At 34.6% G+C, this 20,255-nt stretch overlaps 1 protein-coding gene and 1 long non-coding RNA gene across 3 annotated transcripts; one reads left to right on the top strand and one right to left on the bottom strand.

Annotated features, from left to right (window-relative positions):
• The first annotated feature begins 691 nt into the window (after positions 1-691).
• LOC110775167 (D-amino-acid transaminase, chloroplastic) lies at positions 692-3,603 on the top strand. The gene is made up of 5 exons (XM_021979775.2): positions 692-931; positions 1,096-1,139; positions 1,410-1,588; positions 1,708-2,384; positions 3,171-3,603. Exons 1-5 carry the CDS (start codon positions 745-747, stop codon positions 3,263-3,265), a joined length of 1,182 nt encoding a protein of 393 aa, XP_021835467.2. The 5' UTR covers positions 692-744; the 3' UTR covers positions 3,266-3,603.
• Positions 2,619-18,781, bottom strand: LOC130472401 (uncharacterized). Of its 2 annotated transcripts, none has more exons than XR_008932562.1 (2): positions 18,388-18,781; positions 2,619-7,242 (listed from the first exon to the last, which is right to left on the bottom strand). It is a non-coding gene; the product is annotated as an uncharacterized lncRNA (long non-coding RNA). The 2 variants fall into 2 exon arrangements; XR_008932563.1 differs by having other exon boundaries at positions 2,619-6,745.
• Between the last annotated feature and the right edge of the window lie 1,474 nt (positions 18,782-20,255).

Here is a 20,255-nt window from a genome sequence, read left to right as displayed (position 1 = left end):
ATACACCCATGAAAATTGACTACCCCTCAAAAATTGCAATAATTTGACATTTTACACCATTCAATTAGCATATTTCTACTCATACAAACTAGTACTACGTAAACGTTACTTCTATTTAGACATTTCAGATTCATCTTAATGTAAAACATCAATGTATCAAAGTTTCTATCTTATATTAAAAATATTCATAATTAAAGTTATGAACCAACAAATTTAACGATCAAAGTGTTGTAATTTTAAGAAAATGGACGAGAAAGTGCTCTTAATTGCTGGATAAAATGCAAAAAGTGCGTAAAACTCTTACTTTTTTGGGAAAGGTTTTTGTCCACGTTGGAAGAGAAGTAACTTTCCCCCTTGTTTAAATAGTATAGCGAGCTTTATAATGTTTGAAGTGGTATCTCTTGTGTTGTGGCCCAGAAGGCTTTCCCTTACACGGCGCCGCCCCCGTGTGGTTCGGTACCAATTCATGGCACGTGCGCGGTATACTAAGACGGATTGTTAATGCCTTTTCCGACTGCACCATAGTCGAGGAGAATTTACATAAATCAAAGTATTCGGCCCACATTTATGTAACCATTTTCGGGTTTTGCAGTACTACTTTCTACAACACTAACAAGCTCCGTAGAAGGTTGGTTAATGGTCACTATCAGCTTTAGTACTTCTAGTATGTTGATGTAGAATGTATAGTGATGCACCCTCTTGCATTATCCTCTACGGCTCTACAAATAATTGGTCATTGCTTCCATGGCTGCTCCTCTCTGCATTCCCCCACAGCACAGCTTACAAAACCAAAATAAATATGCAAAATCCTTTACTAAACATTATAATTTTCAATTTCTTGTTACAAGAAATCCCCCAAGTACTTTATTTGGGCTTCAATCGTCTAATCTTGGGGTTCCTAGACTCTCAAATCAAGCTCAGTCTTTAATTAGTAAATTCCTTCTTTTTTTTTTCTTTAATTTCCTTCCATTATCAGCTTTTAAAATTCTCGATTACTGTATTATAATCTATTTATTCTTGATATTCATTCAGTTTAACACTCATCTCTGATCATAATTTGGCTGTTTGGTTACTTGAAAACTTTAATTTTGACAGATTCAACCCCAATTTCGGAAGTTCCACTCTTGTCACGTGAAGAGGTTTGATACATTTTATCTGAATTGTTGTTTCAATATCATAAATTACGTTATTCATTTTTAGATAGTATCATCTGGTTTAAGTCTGTAATACGGAGATCATGAGGATCTATTTCTTTCGCCAATGTGTTCACATGCTAGGTACAACATGGGCAAAGTAATAGTCTCGTTTCATGTGATGCCAGAAGCAAGCCTAGTTCTTGTCAACAAAATGTATTATACACGTATTATTTAAATGAATGATCACTTTTCCAATGTGTTCAAAAATTGCAGGCAATTGAGAGGTTAAGGTTGAGTAAAGAGAGGCACAAGGGAAAACAACAATTTCTGGCTATGTACTGCAGTATATTTGGTGGGATAACAACAGACCCCGCGGCGATGGTGATCCCCATGGACGATCACATGGTACATAGAGGGCATGGTATATTTGACACCGCTGCTATTGTAGACGGGTATCATTTTGAGATGCTTCATAAAATTGAAATTATAGAAATATTTTTGTATTTTTTACAAATAATGGTGTGGCATAATTTGGACTCAGCCCCGGGTTTTGATTACTTCTTGTATGCAGTCATCTATACGAGTTGGATCAACACCTTGATCGTTGTGTGAGGTCTGCAACTATGGCGAAAATCAGACTACCATTCGATAGCGAAACCATGAGAAACATACTTATACAGACAGTAATTGCTTCCAAGTGTAAAAATGGATCTTTAAGATATTGGCTTTCGGCAGGATACGGCAACTTTCTTCTCTCTCCGTCTGGGTGTGCTGAGCCAACATTTTACGCCATTGTAATTCAAACCTCGGCCTCACAGCCCGATCACAAGGGTGTTAAAGTAATTACTTCTTCCATCCCAATAAAGCCTCCTGTGTTTGCTACAATGAAAAGTGTCAATTACCTTCCAAATGCACTATGCCAAATGGAAGCTGAAGAAAACGGTTGCTTCACATCTGTTTGGTTGGACACTGAAGGATTCGTTGCAGAGGGTCCGAATATGAACGTGGCCTTTGTCACGTATGATAAAGAGCTTTTGATGCCGAGGTTTGATAAAGTTCTTGGTGGATGTACACTCAAGAGAATGCGTACTCTAGCACAGGAACTGGTTAAGAAGGGCGACATTCGCGGAGTAAGCACGAGGGACGTGACCGTGGAAGAAGGGAAAAGGGCTGAGGAGATGATGCTTTTTGGAAGCGGCGTCCTAGTGCGTCCAGTTGTTCAATGGGATGACAAGATCATAGGCAATGGTAATAATTTTGCTTACATTTAAATGCTCTCTTTAGTTTATAGTAAAATGACGGAAGTTGAGATGCTAACAGCTTAAAAACCCAAGCTTTGAACATGTATACAACTCTGCATCTTAGCATTTGCACCTTCTTTACAATTACGACGAGTAGATTGTATTCGTGTCAGTACCTTATAGAGAACATAAGTCTTTTTGATATGGCCCCTCTGTCCCTAGTTAATAGAATTTAAGGAAATAAAGTACAACACATTAATCCATCAAAATTAAAACCAACCAAATGAGATTACAAAGCCTTTTACTAATAAACTAATAAAATTACAACGTTAAAAAGGAAAGAAAAGAAATGGAAAGATCGTTTTCAGACACCTTAAAAGGAAACGGTAAAAACAATTAGGCTCCGTTTGACAGGGCGTAAAAGGTTTTCATGGAAAACGATTTTCCCCTTTTAAATCATTTCACGTTGTTTGGTTGGGTAAGGGATGGAAAACAATTTTCTATTACTCTCTCAATGATGGAAAACCCTTTTCCATTTGAAAGGGAGGGAAACCACTTTTCCTTCTTTCCTCCTTACCTCCTCTCCTTTCTTCCACTCAATCTTCACCATCTTCTCCCAGTTACCAAACAAATGAAAACTAGTTTGAAATTGTATTTTCCCTTGAAAACTGTTTTACATGAAAAATTGTTTTACAATGAAACGTTTTACGCCTTACCAAACAGAGCCTTAGGGCCGGAGGGAGTATATTTCTAAACATATGATTGTGTCTTCGTGGTGATGGATATTGTGCAGGAAATGAAGGTCCTATTGCTCGAGCACTTCTCGACCTCCTCCTAGAGGACATGATATCAGGCCCATCAACAGTTCGGACAGCCGTTCCTTACTAGGCACAATTCGCAAGAAGAGCATGGTTCTGTTATTTGTACATCAACGTACAGCACTTGGGATTATCAAAAGGCTGGAAAATCTTGTGCTATTTCTCCAGGTCCGATCCCCTAAAGGAAAAAGTAAATAAAAGAGCTCCACTGGTTGAAAATAAAAGGCCAAGGAAATGGATGGTGTACTGGTGGTTAATGCATCCAGTTATTCAGTGGATGAATAGGTCATTACGCCTCATTAGTCACAGGAAAAAAGAATTTCATATCCCCTTTTTTTTTTTCAAGTCCTGTAAAAACTACTTCCTGCTCTGGTTTATAATTTACCACGAGAACATGCAGCTTTGTTATTTTTACCTCCAATAAAAAAGATACGGGAATAATAAGGTTAGACAAATTCAAAGAAGGGCTAGTCATAACAGGTGCAGTAATTATAACTCCAAGCATAGCTGTATAAGTTCGGTTAAAGGTTTACAGTCCAGTACAATTCCCTCCCGCCAGCCTTAGTCCTACCAGATTTAGTTGTAAGAGGCATTACTGGAAATATATAGGCAGTTCGAATGTAAAGAGTTGCTTTTGGAGATGAGAAAACACTAGCATCTTAATTTGCTTCATATAACCACCGCCTTTATTTATCAACACTTGTGAACTCAGCTGAGCTTCACCTGCCTTCACTCCTTTATTCCATCTAAAAGAGATATTTAACCCCTTATTATCTCATCTCCTCCATGGCTCCCACTTTCTCTCCCTCTCTTCCTTCATAACACCAAACCCCACCAAATCCCGTTTGTTTCACTTTCTTTCCTCCTACTTCGTATTTTCTTACACAAACCCCACCAAATCTCTCTTCTACCTTCCTAACAAGCAACAACAAAAAACGCAGGAGTACAAGGCAGCAGCAACAACAACAACAAAAAGTACGCCGGAAGTACAAGCAACAACAGCCGCGTCGACTTACCGACAAACACCAAAACTACACAGCCTTACAAAAATGACTACAGACTAACTGTAAACAAATGACTCATAGGAAAACCAAGGATTGAATCTTGGCATCAACAAGCTGCCCTGAAAACAATCTCCATCACAGTCTAATCCCTGCCAGCAAAAACTCTTGTATTTTTCTGAATCCACAAACAGTAGACACAGCTTTAGAGAACAAAACCGAAAACACCTTACTGGTTCTGCTGGAAGTCCTTTTACTCCGTTCTCAGAACAAGCTGCCACTCTTCAGCAAGCCCCAGGGCTCCTATTGGTCTTAAGAAACAAAAGCTTAAGCCCAAACAGTCGTATTAGAGTATCCGCAAGCAAAAAAGAGATGTTGTTCAATGGTCTCCATCTCAGAATCACAAAAAGGACAAGCAATAAGGTTAAATCACTTTCAGCAAAAATTTCCTTACAACAACTACGTTACGGGGACAACTAAACATCTAGCAATACACCAGCATATTTCAGAAAGACTTTACGGGGACAAAATAAGAAGCACTGTCTTGGTGACGAGTCTCCCTTACTCCCTTTCATTACTGCCGGGTCTGAAATCAAATACGGAGTAATTTGTCCAGAGACATCTCATGTACTCATAAAGTCATATTGCTAAGGCCCAGTGAACTCTTACAGTCATCAATCATTTCCACCTTTAGCTCTCGCATGGGGATTCAATATTTAATATTTAACATATGCTCTCTAAAAGGGGAGGGGGAATTGCATGAGTTTGATATCCACAATTCCATTGAGAAAATTCCAGAACGTAAAAATTAAAGGTTCTTGTCAAATCAATTTTCAAATTCACACATTCTCAAGCCAAAAGTGTAGTAGAACTTTGATTTAGACCTGTATTCCAAAATAATTGGCTTGATTGGGAAAACATGAAATTTACAAGTTCACTGTTCCATACTCTCAAAGCACAAGTGACTACTGCAAAATCAAGCAAGCAGAGCTGATTTTGGAACCACCATGAAACTTCAAACAGCAGAAAACCCTAGCTCGAGTACTCTACGTCTCTACCTAACTATCCCCTAAACAAGGTTTCAAGCAATTTCCTTGGCTACTTTATTAGTTCTGCCACAATATTACTATAACTAAACAAAATAATTCAATTTTTTTTTTTTTTTAAATATTCAAAATCTATTTAGAGCTCTACACATTGGAAGTTCCCAGGCTCCATGTTAAAGGAGTATAAGTATAACCAAAATTAAATACTAGACTTGGGTCTGCAATTAATTTCATGAACATCACCCAAAAACTCCAACAAAAGAAACCACCATTGTAGCTTCTATAATTTCCAAAGTCGACAACTACAATTCAACAAAGAAGTATGCGGTCACCTTGAAATGTTCTTCATAATTTAACTCGGACTCAGGTACTTGTGTTCAAAGTGTCCGATTCGGCTATTTTCTGAAAGTTCCCATCGTTTTCCCCCATATTGTAAGTGTTTAAGTGTCCAAACCATGTAGGGGGGTTGAGAATCAGACACGGGTACCTGAGGCAAATAAAAAGTCGAGTAACAAAGAACAAAAGGAAATCTGACTCCAAAGCTTTAAACCCCTGTGACTCTGTAAGCCAACGTCAAAGGACTTTTACTTGGTGGAAATATTTCCTTACGCTCTACATTCAAGTTAACATTAAAGCATGTTTGACAGTTCGACTACAGGTCTACACTGTCATATCTTCAGTATCAATAGTCAATGAACCCCTTCTCAGTTCTCACCTATGCTCCAAGTGGAAACTTTTCATCATTAAGTCAACACCTATCAACAACCAAAACCTAGAAATCGAATATGCAACAACCATTATAGGATTAGCTCTTTCACAATGAGATCCACTTATACAGCGACGTAATTTATTTTGAAGGTTCACCGGATATGACCCTGTTAGTCCGTCACTTGTAAAACTGGCAAGATATTTTTTGCTATTAAAATAGAATTGTCGCCGCTAAATGGACAACTTCCGCTACCAATGGGGAATTTTATTTCCTTGTCTTAAATCCAAACGGAGCATCCTTTACATCCATAAGAAAACACCTAGCATACAATAGACATTCACAAGAATGCTCTTTTTATGCCATGAGAATAACAACTTGCATGCTATACATGATACAGTTACACAATAGACATATAAAGCCACTCCACGATGACAAGGATTGACAACCAACAAAGTAAATGGAACTGAGCATCCTATATTCACCACAAACTTCGGCTAGTCAATAACAAGCCTTTCAACATATTTCTGGCTATTCAACAGCCTTTAATACATTACGCTCTCACAGGTGATCTCAAAAATCCAAACCTTTTCGCCCCATAGTAATTTACTGCCACAAAATCCCCTCTTTCTCTACAACACCTGCTTCATAAGCCATCAACAAAAAAAATTACTTACATTTCTTTTCTCCAAGCAGCATTTCATAACGGACTTGGTTTCCCATATTCCTCTCAAAATGTCCACTAAAGAAGACTTCACAATTTCTCGATAGCTTTCAAAAAAGAACTTTCCATAAACCTATAACAAACACAACCTCTATAACATCAAAAGCTCAATCTACTCTCTCTCTCTCTCTCTCTATATATATATATATAACCTCTATAAAGTACAAAAAATAAGTGGACACTCCAAAAATATTATGTTAAAAAACTAAACGTTTGATCCAAATGAGTATTTTTAAAGAGATTCGTGAAACGAAGTTGTAAAATTATACCCCACGGCCCACACAGTTTCTTACAACAACATTCAGCTCTCTAATTAACATCACTCGCTCTATTATGTATCAATCAACCTAGATTTCCTTCAAAAGTCCATTAACTCACACCGAGACGACTCTAAAATAGTACATTATTGTCATAAATAAAATGTTACACATAACTTCAGCAAACGAATAATCCCAGAATAAAATCGTCAACTGTAAAACTTCTTTTGGTGCAGCTATATTATCACGAACTCCTCTATTACACTGTATTCCCAACATAGCATTCCCTCCTTATGTCAACATCTCTAATCATCTACACCCAAAACACACACACACAATAACAACCATCAAAATTCCTCTGAAAAGTTGCCTAATACAAAAGACGTTACTTGCACAATTGATGACATTAATCCAAGTATGCTTTCCAATTATAACTTCCCATGAAAAACATACTAAACGAAGACACCAAAACACCAAAAGCCCCATCTAATCTCACAACATATATATGTTGAACTCAAAAGCTACAAAGCAATACAATTATAAGTGCTCAAGTATTTTGCTAGGAACCGAATATTTCATCCATCCAAATTGAGGATTTTCATAAAGGGGGTGCTATTAAATTGGACAACCGAATAATAATTAGTTTATGAACCCCTGAAGTTCGTGTACTACTTATTTTCTAAAACATATCTACGTATTCCTATCAATACCAATATCTTTAGTCAATTATTCCCAAATAACTTGTCCACCACCATTAAGTTGATATGCAAGAAGTTTTTCTACTCATACGTCTAGACAACACAATAATAGAGTTAGATAAAGCTCTTTTAATACCTTCAAGATTTCAATCCTTAAAAAAACATGACATGTTATACACAATAATTGGAACACAGAACCTATAAATCCTTTAAGAAAATCAACTACCTATACAACTTCCAACCCGGGCACTTATATTTCCAACTTCCAATTCACTCTTTCCATTTATAAGATCTCTTAGATTTAGGCATCACAAACTCCCCATTAATATTTTTTTTCTCAACATCAAATCCCCTCCATAAATCAGCGCTTCCCATCATTTAGACCCACAAATCACATGATAACGACCATAAAAACATAAAGCACCTTGCTTCCCATATTCCTCCCAAAATGTTGTGTAATATAAAAGGAATCTTCACAAGACTACTCCTAGAATAATTTAGAAGTAGAACTCTCCGTAACCACATAGTAAATACACTTCCACAACAACTAGAACCTCAAAAGACAAAACTCAATTTACCCTAAAAACATAAATATAAGCTCAAGTCCTTAACAATCATGAATTGATATGAATGTACTTGAGTTAGCTTCCAAACCAAAAATTTAATTATAAACTTTTTTTATAAGGTGGTTTGGCACAAATTAAAGTTGGACAGTGGTCTAATAAGAAATTATATGAACCCAAAGCATTCTGCTACGACAACATGATAAGGCATAAAAAGGAATTACCAGTTATGAAAGATATTCATGTACGGTCTGTCCTTTTTTCTAGTCCCTAGAAAATCTTATCTACACATACACAATTATCTTTTAAGTCAATCTATTAAAAGGCAGACTTCAGCTTCTCCAAAGTTCACAAAAGAATTTTTCGTTCTAAATCATAGCAAATGTTGGACATATCCCAGCATATAAGTTTATGAGCACCAATACCCTGCCCATTGGGCTACAAAAGCAATTAATTGTCTAAAATTACTTGCAGAACTTTACTATATTCCTTTCAAGACGAAAGCAAGAAACCCCTTATGAAATGAACAAACAAATCAGCACACAACCACGAACAGTAAACACACAGAACTCAGCAACCTAGATTCCCCTAAAATGAAGGTTAATCTATAACATTGTTTCCCATTCTGACCTTTTAAAAAAGCTCCTTTCTTGAAGTAATTAACATATTGTACACTATAACTAAAATAACCAACACCTACAAAACCAAAATAAAATCCTCATACCGTAAAACTTCCAACTTCTGCACCTTATTTGTATTTGGCAAATTTTCCTGACATAAAACTAAAAAAAATATATATATATATATATGACTTACAAATCCTTCCAGAATAAAATCCTTGTATACAACTTCTAACTTCTGCACCTACATTATCAAATTAATATCGCCAATTTATCCATTCATTCCGTTCAAAACATCTCAAAGATTAAGTCATTAAACTGTATTCTCAACATAACATTTTTTTCTTAAGTACACCTCAATCATCAATCAAACTGTATTCTCAACATAACATTCTCTTCTTAATACGCCTCACTCATCAATAATACCCAAGTATCACACAGACAAAAACCATCAAAATTAGTAAACTTAACTTTCATATTCCCCTCAAACAATGCCTAATGTAAACGAGAATTCTCACAAAATCTACTCCTGGAAATTTCAATTAAAAATAGACATCTATAAATTACAAAATGAAAATGAGTCGCTAAAAACTAAAAAGCACCATCTACTCATAACGAGTGAACGCATCTCTTTATTTGCGGCCAAAATCACACACTAACAACGATCAAAGCTACTAATTTTTCTTACACCTTTCAAAAATTGTCTAATATCTTCGAAAGATTACTCAAAAGTATGATGTTAGTTTTCAAACATAAGTTTCTGTTGACCCAAAAAAAAAATAGCCCCTTAGAACCTCAAGAGATCCATCGACTCTCACAGCCTCAAAAAATACAAGGTCCATATAATTGTTAGTGGCCTCCAATATTTTCTTTCACACTTGAACCTCTAATCAAATAAACTAATCATCAGAACTCAACTAATGCCCATCACCATCAGAAAACGGAAAACTTAAACCCGGATTCCCTTATCTAAAATGTTCTTCCACTTGGACCTTTTAGGAAAAACAAAAGTCAGCAACCTAAACCCCCTTAGAAATCAGTCATTCTAGAACAACCTTTTTCCACTCAAACTAACGGTCAAACCTTTACATAGCATAATACTTTGGCATAATTAACAACATATACAATATAACTATAACCCTTCCAGAATATTATCAACTTGCTTTTAAAAAATCCAGCTTTTGCACCTATATCATCAATAAATATAGGTCAGTTATTAATTCCATCCCAAAGAACTTAAAAGATTTAGGTATAACAACCTCTACCATTGTACGGTATTTTCAACATTGTGCTCCTACACCTCCTCGTCATCCAAACCCAAAATCTCACAAAACAAAAACTATCAAAGATTGATTAACTAAACTTTCTATTCCTCTCAAAAGTAGACCATTATAGAAACGTCACACAAGATATGATCTGAGTGTGAATTCAATTTTCAAAATACTTTACATAAACCATACTCACAAAATAAGTCAACACCCCTCATAATTTAAACCCAAAAAATCACAACACTGACAACCATCAAAACAAATAAACTTAGCTTCGCTTGTTCCTTCTAAAGTTGGATAATATCCAAGACGCTTTCAGTCTGATGTCAATTTTAAAAACAAATCTTCCCATTAACCAAAAAAAAACACAGCACCTAAAACCTCAAGAGCTCCATGTACTCTCACAACATACATGTATCCTCAAATTGAAGACATAAATCCATATAAATATAAGTCCAAACTGGAACCTAATTACTATCCTCTCAAACTGGAACCTCAATCAAATAAATCCAATTATTATGACACTATTTCCATTCCCATCATCTTAAAACCAGACAAAACATAGCGACCCAAATTTACTTTATCTGTGAGAAGTTTGTCCACTGACACTTTCAGAACACAGAATTCAGCAACCTTGGATTCCCTTTAGGAGTAGAATAATCTACCACGAGATCTTTCCTCTTAATCCTTTTTAATACGGCACATTACTAAAAAGTCATACACTTCAACTAAAAAGTGTATCACATACAAAACTTCTATAAAAAATCCTCAAATATACTATACCAATTATCAATAAATATAGTGAATTAAACTGTATTCTCATTATAAACCTTCCTTCTTTAAGTACACCCCGTCCATGATTTAAACCCTAATATCAAACACTAAAAACCATCAAAATTATTGAACTTCACTTTCCATATCCCCCTCAAACAGTACCTAACATAAATGAAATATCACAAGACTTGCTCCAATAATATTCCAATTTTAGAATAGAACTTTTCAATAAATCAAAAAATAAACACAACCCCAAGAACCTCAAAAGCACCATCAAGTCATAAAATAAGCCAACACGCTTAATCATTTGAACCCAAATATCTCAAAAAATAACGACCATCAAAACTAATAAACTTAACTTCCCATGTTCCTTTCAAAAGTTATCTAATGCCAAATATGTCTTGACAAGATCACTCAAAGTACAATGTAAATTTTCAAAACATAACTTACTCTTAAAACACAAATTAAGCACAGCCCTAAACCCTCAAAAACACATCTACTCGCACACCATAAATGTATCCTCAAAAAAAAAAAGATCCACGTAAATGTAAATGGCCATTCCGAACTTCTAGTCCAATAAACCCAAATATCGTAACTCTATTACTGCCCATCACCTACAGAAAACCCAAAACTTAGCAATCCAGATTTCCTTCATCGCTGAAGAGTTCATCTACTCAGACCTGATTGGAACACACAAAACTAAACAACTTGGATTCCCTTTAGAAGTCCGTCTACAACAAGATTTTTCAATTCAACCCTCTAAAATGAGGCATAACAAGTTATACATTCCAAATATACACTAGAGACCTAAAAAAACCTCAACTTGACGACTTCATCTGCACCTATATCATGTAGTTAATAGTTAATTCATATCCGTTCAAAATCTCTAAAAGACTGGTATCACTAAGTCCTCGATTATACTGTTCTCAACATAACATTCCTTCCGTGGTCACACACATTATCAAAATTTTATTAACTTAACTATCTACTACTCTCAAAAGTTACCCCATATAAAAGACGACTCACAATGTTTACTCCAAACGTGAATTCAAAAATAAAAAACATAGCCCCGATAAACCTCAAAAAAACATCTCCTCAAAAAATAAGAAACACCTCTCATTTCAACCCAAAAATCATTCACACTAAAAACAAATAAACGTCACTTCCCATGTTCCTTTCAGAAGAACGAACATCAATGACACTTACACAAGATCACTCGTACTATGACGTCAATTGTTTCCAATAACCAAAAATAAACACAACCCCCTAGAACCACGAAAGTTCCACATTCTTCCAAAACAATATGTATCTTCAATAATGTAATCTCTATGAATACAATTGGGCACTCTAATATATATCCAGTCAAACTGGAACCTCTAGCCAAACAAACTCAATGATCATGACAAATACTTTCCACCACCTTAAAACCACACCCAAAAAAACATGTGAAAAGTTTTTCTACTCACACCTTCAGAACAAAAAGTTCAGCAGAGCTAAAAGTTCCATTATGCTTTCTCTTAATCTGTTCATGGAGCATGTTACTTGATAAAACTAAAGACTTGTAAATCCTTCTAGAATAAAATCCTTAACTTGCTATACTACTTCCAACTTTTGCACCAGTCTAATATTTTGAAGTCAATCGTACATTCATTTCGTTCAAAACGTCTCAAAGATTAAGCTAGCACACACTCCTCCGTTAAACAGTATTCTTCACATAGCATTCCTTTCTTAAGTACGCTTCACTCGTCAATTCGACCCAAACATCACACACAATCAAAACCATAAAAGTTCTTGAACTTACTTACCGTATTCCTCTCTAACGTTGTTTAATATAAATGAATACTCACAAGGTTTACCCCAGTTATAATTCTATTTTCTAATAGACCTTTCCATAAATTACAACATAAAAAGAGCCCCTAGAACATCAAAATCTCCATCTACTCACAAGATAAGTCAAACCATCTAATCATTTGCACCCAAAATTTGCATTCACCAACAACCAGCAACAAATATAAACTTACTACCCTTGTTCTTTTCAAAAGTTGTCTAATATTAAAGATGTCTTTACAAGATTACCCAAAACAGAAATTTCCATTAACCACAAAACAAACCACAACCGCTAGAACCGAAAATTCTCATCTACCCTCACACCCAAAATGTACCATGAAAATATAAACCCATAAAAACGCAAGTGGCTACTCAAATATAATCTCAAAGTGGAACCTCTAGTCAAACTAACCCAAGGAAAATTAACCCATCACCTCCAGAACACTTAAAACACGCGAATCCAAATTCCTTTTATCTCTGAAAAGTTCTCCACAAATTCCTTTGGAACACACAAAACTTAGAAACCTAGATTCCATTTAGAAGTTTCCACGGAAACCTTTGAAATAGCACAGTACTTTACATAACTAACATCTTATACAGTATAACTAAATAGTAAAACATATGGAACCTTCCAGGAAAAAACCTAAGAAGACTACTACAACAAAAAGGATTCCAGCCGGTAACACCAATTTATCATTTAATTCGTCACACATTTCACTCATTCCATTCAAAAGATCTAAAGATTAAGGTATCTCAAACTCCTCCATTATATTGTGTTCACAACATAAGGGTCCTTCTCCTTCCTCAAACACAGCCCTCTCATCATTTAGACCAAAGTATCAAGACGGAATAAAAAACATCAAAAATAAAATAAACTCAGCTTTCCATATTACCTCTCAAAATTTGCCTAAAAGAAAGGGTGTCTACAAAGATTTACTCCAAGAACATATTAAATTTCAAAAATACAACTTCCCGTAAACAACAAAATAAACATAACACCGGCCTAAATCACAAAAGCAATACTCACAAACAAGTCAACGCACGCTAACAACCATCAATACAAATAAACTTCACTTCCCTTTTTCTCAAAAGTTGCCTAATAAATAAGACATCTTCAAAAGATAACTCAAAGTACGACGTTAGTTTTCAACACAAAAGTTCCTGTCAACCACACACCTAAAAAAAACCATACACACGCAAAAGATCCAGCGACTCTCACCATAAAAGTATATTTAAAAGAATACAAGTCCCTGAAAATCTAAGTGGCCTCCAATATAATTACTTTCAAATTGGAAACTCTAGCCAAATAAACTCAAAGATAATAACTCTACTGATGCCCTTCACCTTCATAACACACAAAAACTCAGCAAATCGATTCCTCAATAATTCAGATTCCTTCAATCTACAAAGAGTTCTTTCACTCTTACTTTGGAACACACAAATCATAACCACCTAGATTCCCTTTAGAAGTCAGCCAGTCTACAACAAGCTTCTTCCACCCAAACCTTCAAAATACAACATTACTTCGAATACTGTGTACCTAACAATATAAGACTAATAAACCTTCGAGAAAAAAAGGAAATAAATAAATAAAATAAAACTCAACATACTATACAACAAAAAGGCTCGATTAATTTCCTCGCTCATTCCGTTCATTCCTTTAAAAGATCTGAAAGATTAAGGTCTCTCAGCCTCCATTATATTGTGTTCACAAATCAACACATAACCTAGAAGGCTAGAAGACACCCCTCTTATCATTTGGACCAAAGTATCAAAGACAGTGAAAACCATCAAAATTAAATGAACTTTGTTTTCCACATTCCCCTCAAAAGTTGCCTTAAATAAACGACATCTAACAAAATTTACTCAAGTATGATTTCAATTTTCAAACTACAACTTCCCAAAAACCACAATAAACACAGCCTTTAGAACCTCAAAAGCACCATATGCTCACAAATTAAGTAAATGCTTCTCATCATTTAAACTCAAAGATCTCATACACACTAGCATCAAAACAAATAAACTTAACTTCCCAGTTCCCATTTTCCTTTCAAAAGGTGGCTGACATAGAAGATGTCTTCAAAAGATTACTCAAAGTACAAATGTACAATGTTTAGTTTTCAAAACAGAAGTTTATGTTAACCACTCAAAAAAATAAAATAAAACAGCCAATACAACTTTAAAAGACCCAGCGAATCACACCATAAAAGTATCTTTAAAAAAATACAAGTCTATATATAAATCAAAGTGGCCACCAATAAAATTCCTTTCCAACTGTAACCTGTAGTCCAATTAACAACTTATGTAGTATAGCTAAACAGTAAAACCTACTCAGTACCAAACCTTCCAGAAAAAATTCTCAAAGTTATACAACTTGATGACTTCCGGGTATGCACCTATTCAATAATTAATACAATTACTCGTTTAATTCGTTCCACTTAAAAGATCTCAAAGATGTCTATTTTCACAACAGAGATTTCCGTTAACCATAAAATAAATACAACCTCTAGAAGCTCAAAAGTGCCATCTACTCTCGCACCATAAATCTTTCCTCAGAATATATGTCCATATGAATGCAAGTAGCCACTCCAACATACCTTTAAAACACACAAAAGTCAATAACCTAAATTCCAATTTGAGTTAATTAATCCACAATAAGATTTTTACACTCAAACCTTAAAAATAACACATTGTTTGGCGTAGTTAACAAGTAATACACTTTAACTAAAACACCAATAAGTAATTCCAAAACAAAATCCTCAAAGACCTCAAGAACCTATAAATCCTTAAAGAAAATCAACTACCTATACAACTTCCCATTCACTCTTTCCATTTAAAAGATCTCTTAGATTTAGGCATCACAAACTCCCCATAATATTCTTTTCTCAACATCAAATCCCCTCCATAAGTCAGCACTTCCCATCATTTAGACCCACAAATCACATGATAACGACCATCAAAACATAAAGCACCTTGCTTCCCAATTCCTCCCAAAAATGTTGCGTAATATAAAAGGCATCTTCACAAGACTACTCCTAGTATAATTTAGAAGTAGAACTCTCTGTAACCACACAGTAAATACACTTGCACAACAACTAGAACCTCAAAAGAAAAAACTCAATTACCCTAAAAATATAAATATAAGCTTAAGTCCTTAACAACCATGAATTGATATGAATATACTTAAGTTTGCTTCCAAACCAAAAATTTAATTAGAAACTCTTTTCTATAAGGTGGTTTGGCACAAATCAAAGTTGGACAGCAGCCTAATAAGAAATTATATGAACCCCAAGCATTCTGCTAAGACAACATGATAAGGCATAAAAAGGAATTACCAGTTATGAAAGAAATTCATGTATGGTCTGTCCTTTTTTCTAGTCCCTAGAAAATCTTATCTACACATACACAATTATCTTTTAAGTCAATCTATTAAAAGGCAGACTTCAGCTTCTCCAAAGTTCACAAAAGAATTTTCGATCTAAATCATAGCAAATGTTGGACATAGCATATAAGTTTATGAGCACCAATACCCTGCCCATTAGGCTACAAAAGCAATTAATTGTCTAAAATTACTTGCAGCATTGTACTACATTCCTTTTAAGACGAAAGCAAGAAACCCCTGATGAAATGAACAAACAAATCAGCACACAACCACGAATAGTAAACACACAGAACTCAGCAACCTAGATTCCCCTAAAATGACGGTTAATCTATAACATTTTTTCCCACTCTGACCTTTAAAAAAGCTCCTTTCTTGAAGTAATTAACATATTGTACACTATAACTAAAATAACCAACACCTACAGAACCAATATAAAATCCTCATACTAAACCAATATTTGGCAAACTTCCAACTTCTGCACCTTATTTGTATTTGGCAAATTTTCCTGACATAAAGCTAAAATAAATAAATAAAATCTATGACTTACAAATCCTTCCAGAATAAAATCCTTGTATACAACTTCTAACTTCTGCACCTACATTATCAATTAATATAGCCAATCATCCAATCATTCCGTTCAAAACATCTCAAAGATTAAGTCATTAAACTGTATTCTCAACATAACATTCTGTTCTTAAGTACACCTCACTCATCAATTAAAATGTATTTTCGACATAACATTATTTTCTTAAGTACACCTCACTCATCAACTAAACTGTATTCTCGACATAACATTCTTTTCTAAATACGCCTCACTCATCAATTACACACAAGTACCACACAAACAAAAACCATCAAAATTAGTGAAGTTAACTTTCATACTCCCCTCAAACAATGCCTAATGTAAACGAGAATTATCACTTACTTCTGGAAATTTCAATTAAAAATAGACATCTATAAATTACAAAATGAAAAAGAGTCACTAAAAACTCAAAAGCACCATCTACTCAAAACGAGTGAACGCGTCTCTTTATTTGCGCCCAAAATCACTCACACTAACAACGATCAAAGCTACTAATCTTTGTTACTCCTTTCAAAAATTGTCTAATATCACAATTATCTTCACAAGATTACTCAAAGTTCGATGTCAATTTCCAAAACCGAATATCCCGTTAACCACAAAATAAACACAATTGTAAACCTTAAAAATCTCCATCTTCTCACACCATAAATGTACCCTCAAAATGTAAGTCCACATTAAGTAAGTGACCGCTCCAATGTAATGCCATTTTAACTTGGAACCTCTAGTCAAATAAACAAAAAGATCATAATTCAACTACTTCCCATCACCTTCGGAACATACAACACTTCTGAATTCAGATTCCGTTTATCTCTGAAATATCATGTTCACTTCCTGAGTTTTTCTCATTCACTAAGGAAATATTAATCTAACAGTGGTAAACCCAATCCAAACTGCAAAGGTAACATCATTCTTTCCTTCTCGAGATTTTTCCATCCTAAAAGCAACGGCTCTCTCCAATCAGACACACGCGCGCAAATTAAATACACAAAACCATGGAGATATGCAAAGTCATATCATCTATTCACTTTTGTCCTCAACATCACATGATTCACATGTCCTTCTTAAGTCTGACACATCTAATTATTTAGACCTAAAGATCAAACCAAATAACAAACATCAATAAGGATGACAAGGCCAAGCATGGGACCTTGAAAAAAAAGGCATATACCTGAAATATCATGTTCACTTCCTGAGTTTTTCTCATTCACTAAGGAAATATTAATCTAACAGTGGTAAACCCAATCCAAACTGCAAAGGTAACATCATTCTTTCCTTCTCGAGATTTTTCCATCCTAAAAGCAGCGGCTCTCTCCAATCAGACACACGCGCGCAAATTAAATACACAAAACCATGGAGATATGCAAAGTCCGACATTCCTAATTCCGCTAAAGGAATTATAGACTACTATCATGTTCATGTAACCTGCCATTACGCTTCAATAACAATAACAAATTCTTAATCATCAAAATCAACTTCAAACGACAGGAAACATACTGACAATATATCTCACAATTACGGTACTTATTCACTCTTGTCCTCCAAAAAATAATGACAACGTCTTTCATAAGGCCATCATTCCAAACACAAAATAACAAGACAAATTGCAAACACACCCAAATTTAAACTCGATTCAGACATTGAACTGAAATTAACCTACATATTAAGATTAATGACTCAACTAAAAAATCAGAAGGTAAAAACACATCATTCTAAAGCCTAATACTCTGTATAAAGTTCTCTTACCTTCGGTGAGTTCCTCGTACTTCTACTTCTTCATCAAGAAGCTCCGTCAAAACCCTCGCATTACTGATTTTTCCCAAAGTGAAGATTTACATCGATCTTCACTTGAGGAAAAATTAGATTCGAAGATCGATTTTTTCAATTCTCGTTTCAAAAACCAAATCGACACTCATCCGGTGCTTTAAATAAGAGAATGTAGACGCATTCTTCCCCAAATTGATGAGTTTTGAGGAAGAATTTGCACGAAGAGTAGGAAGAGTAATCATAATCTAGGGTTAGGTTTTGGATTTTGATCGCAAGTTCTGGGATGAAGGTTACATAAATAGAAAGGATAGAGAAAATGAGGGATTAGGGTTAAATATTTCCGGTGAAGAGAGCTTTATTGGCGGTGATATGTTTGGCGCAGTATGGCGGTGAATGTTTGCAACGCGTATTTTTATTTTTACACGCTTTTCTGACAGGAGGGACAGCCTGTAGTTACCGTATTATACGCGTATATGTGTACGTAGTACTCCGTATTTCTTTCTTTTCTACTCCGTATAAAAGACTAGGTTGGTGCATGTGCTAACATTTTCAAAACCCTAGTTTATATGGAAGCATTATTTTAATACTTTTAAAATATATTTTTTAACAATTTAAATCTTAGTAAGGATATTATACACATTTTACATTGACGTCAAAATGCTCAAAATCGCAATTTGGATTATATACTCGGGTGCACAGTGCTCATTGTGCACCCTGTTGAACATTTATTGAAAATCTAATGAACATGGTGCATGATTTCAATGTACATGTACTAGTGAAATATATAAATTATATGTTCTATAGATTTGAACTATATGTTCATAGCCTATATGTACTTTGGGTGAGCAATTGAGCATTGTACACCCAGGTGCATAAACCATATTTTGGCTCAAAATATCCTTTATATAATAGAGAGGAGATGTGGCTACATTAAGAACAAATGCACCATTAATTTAATCTAATATAATACTCCGTATAATACATTGCATTGTTAAAACTCCAAGACAATGCATAATACATTGTATTGTTAAAACTCCAAGACAATGCATGACATCTCTACATTGCGTTCATTAGTGTAATATTTTAACCGCCGCTCCAATAAAGCAAATTATAACTCAAAAGCAATAAAAAAAGGAGAAAGTATGTTCACAAGAGTAGCATGTATGATAACAACATTTTGTTTAATTTTCTTTATACTCTCAAATATGCAATATATTTTTTTGGTTGTTACATAAGACTATGAAAAGTAGGGACAAACAAACTCTGACGTGTCCTCAACCGGTGATTATAGTTTAATGCTTCATAAATCTCTTTCTCTCTCCTTCATTTCAAAGTTTAAATAGGAGGAAGTGGAACAACGTTGCAAATTTTTAGCTAACCAAATGTGTCACACGCACAAGTGCACAACCCCCCCCCCCCAACCCAACAAAAAAAAGCTTGTAACTTGATGTATAAATCAACTTACGAAATTTCTTTAATAAATAAATTATAAGTAAATTACCACACAAAAAAAAGAGTATGTAACTCAATATATAAATCAATTTAAGATTTTTTTTTAATAAATTACATGTGAATTACAAAAAAAATATCAAGTAATCAAGTAAATAATTACAAGTTTAGTTTACCTATTGTTGGGTAACTAGTTTTATACCTAAACTACATAGCTATATAATGAATTTATATGTCATTGGTTTTTTTTTGTTGAAAAATAATCCAAATTATACGTAACGATCCAAAATATCTCCCGAACGGATAACTAGCTGTGATTATAAAAGTCAAGAAAGCCAAACAAAAAATATAAAAAGTCACAAAGAACGATGATATATACATGATTCGATTCCAAACAA

Source organism: Spinacia oleracea, chromosome 1, assembly GCF_020520425.1.
Source record: "Spinacia oleracea cultivar Varoflay chromosome 1, BTI_SOV_V1, whole genome shotgun sequence".
NCBI lineage: Eukaryota > Viridiplantae > Streptophyta > Magnoliopsida > Caryophyllales > Amaranthaceae > Spinacia > Spinacia oleracea.
The sequence above is the reverse complement of the archived record's forward strand: the minus strand, read 5'-3'. Positions and strand labels throughout refer to the sequence as shown.

Bases quoted from the DNA above. Each gene is read 5' to 3' on its own strand.
- LOC110775167 (XM_021979775.2), top strand. From the start codon at position 745: ATGGCTGCTCCTCTCTGCATTCCCCCACAGCACAGCTTACAAAACCAA. The intron at 932-1,095 runs GTAAATTCCTTC...TAATTTTGACAG, and splicing joins TCAAGCTCAGTCTTTAATTA to ATTCAACCCCAATTTCGGAA. The intron at 1,589-1,707 runs GTATCATTTTGA...TCTTGTATGCAG, and splicing joins ACCGCTGCTATTGTAGACGG to TCATCTATACGAGTTGGATC.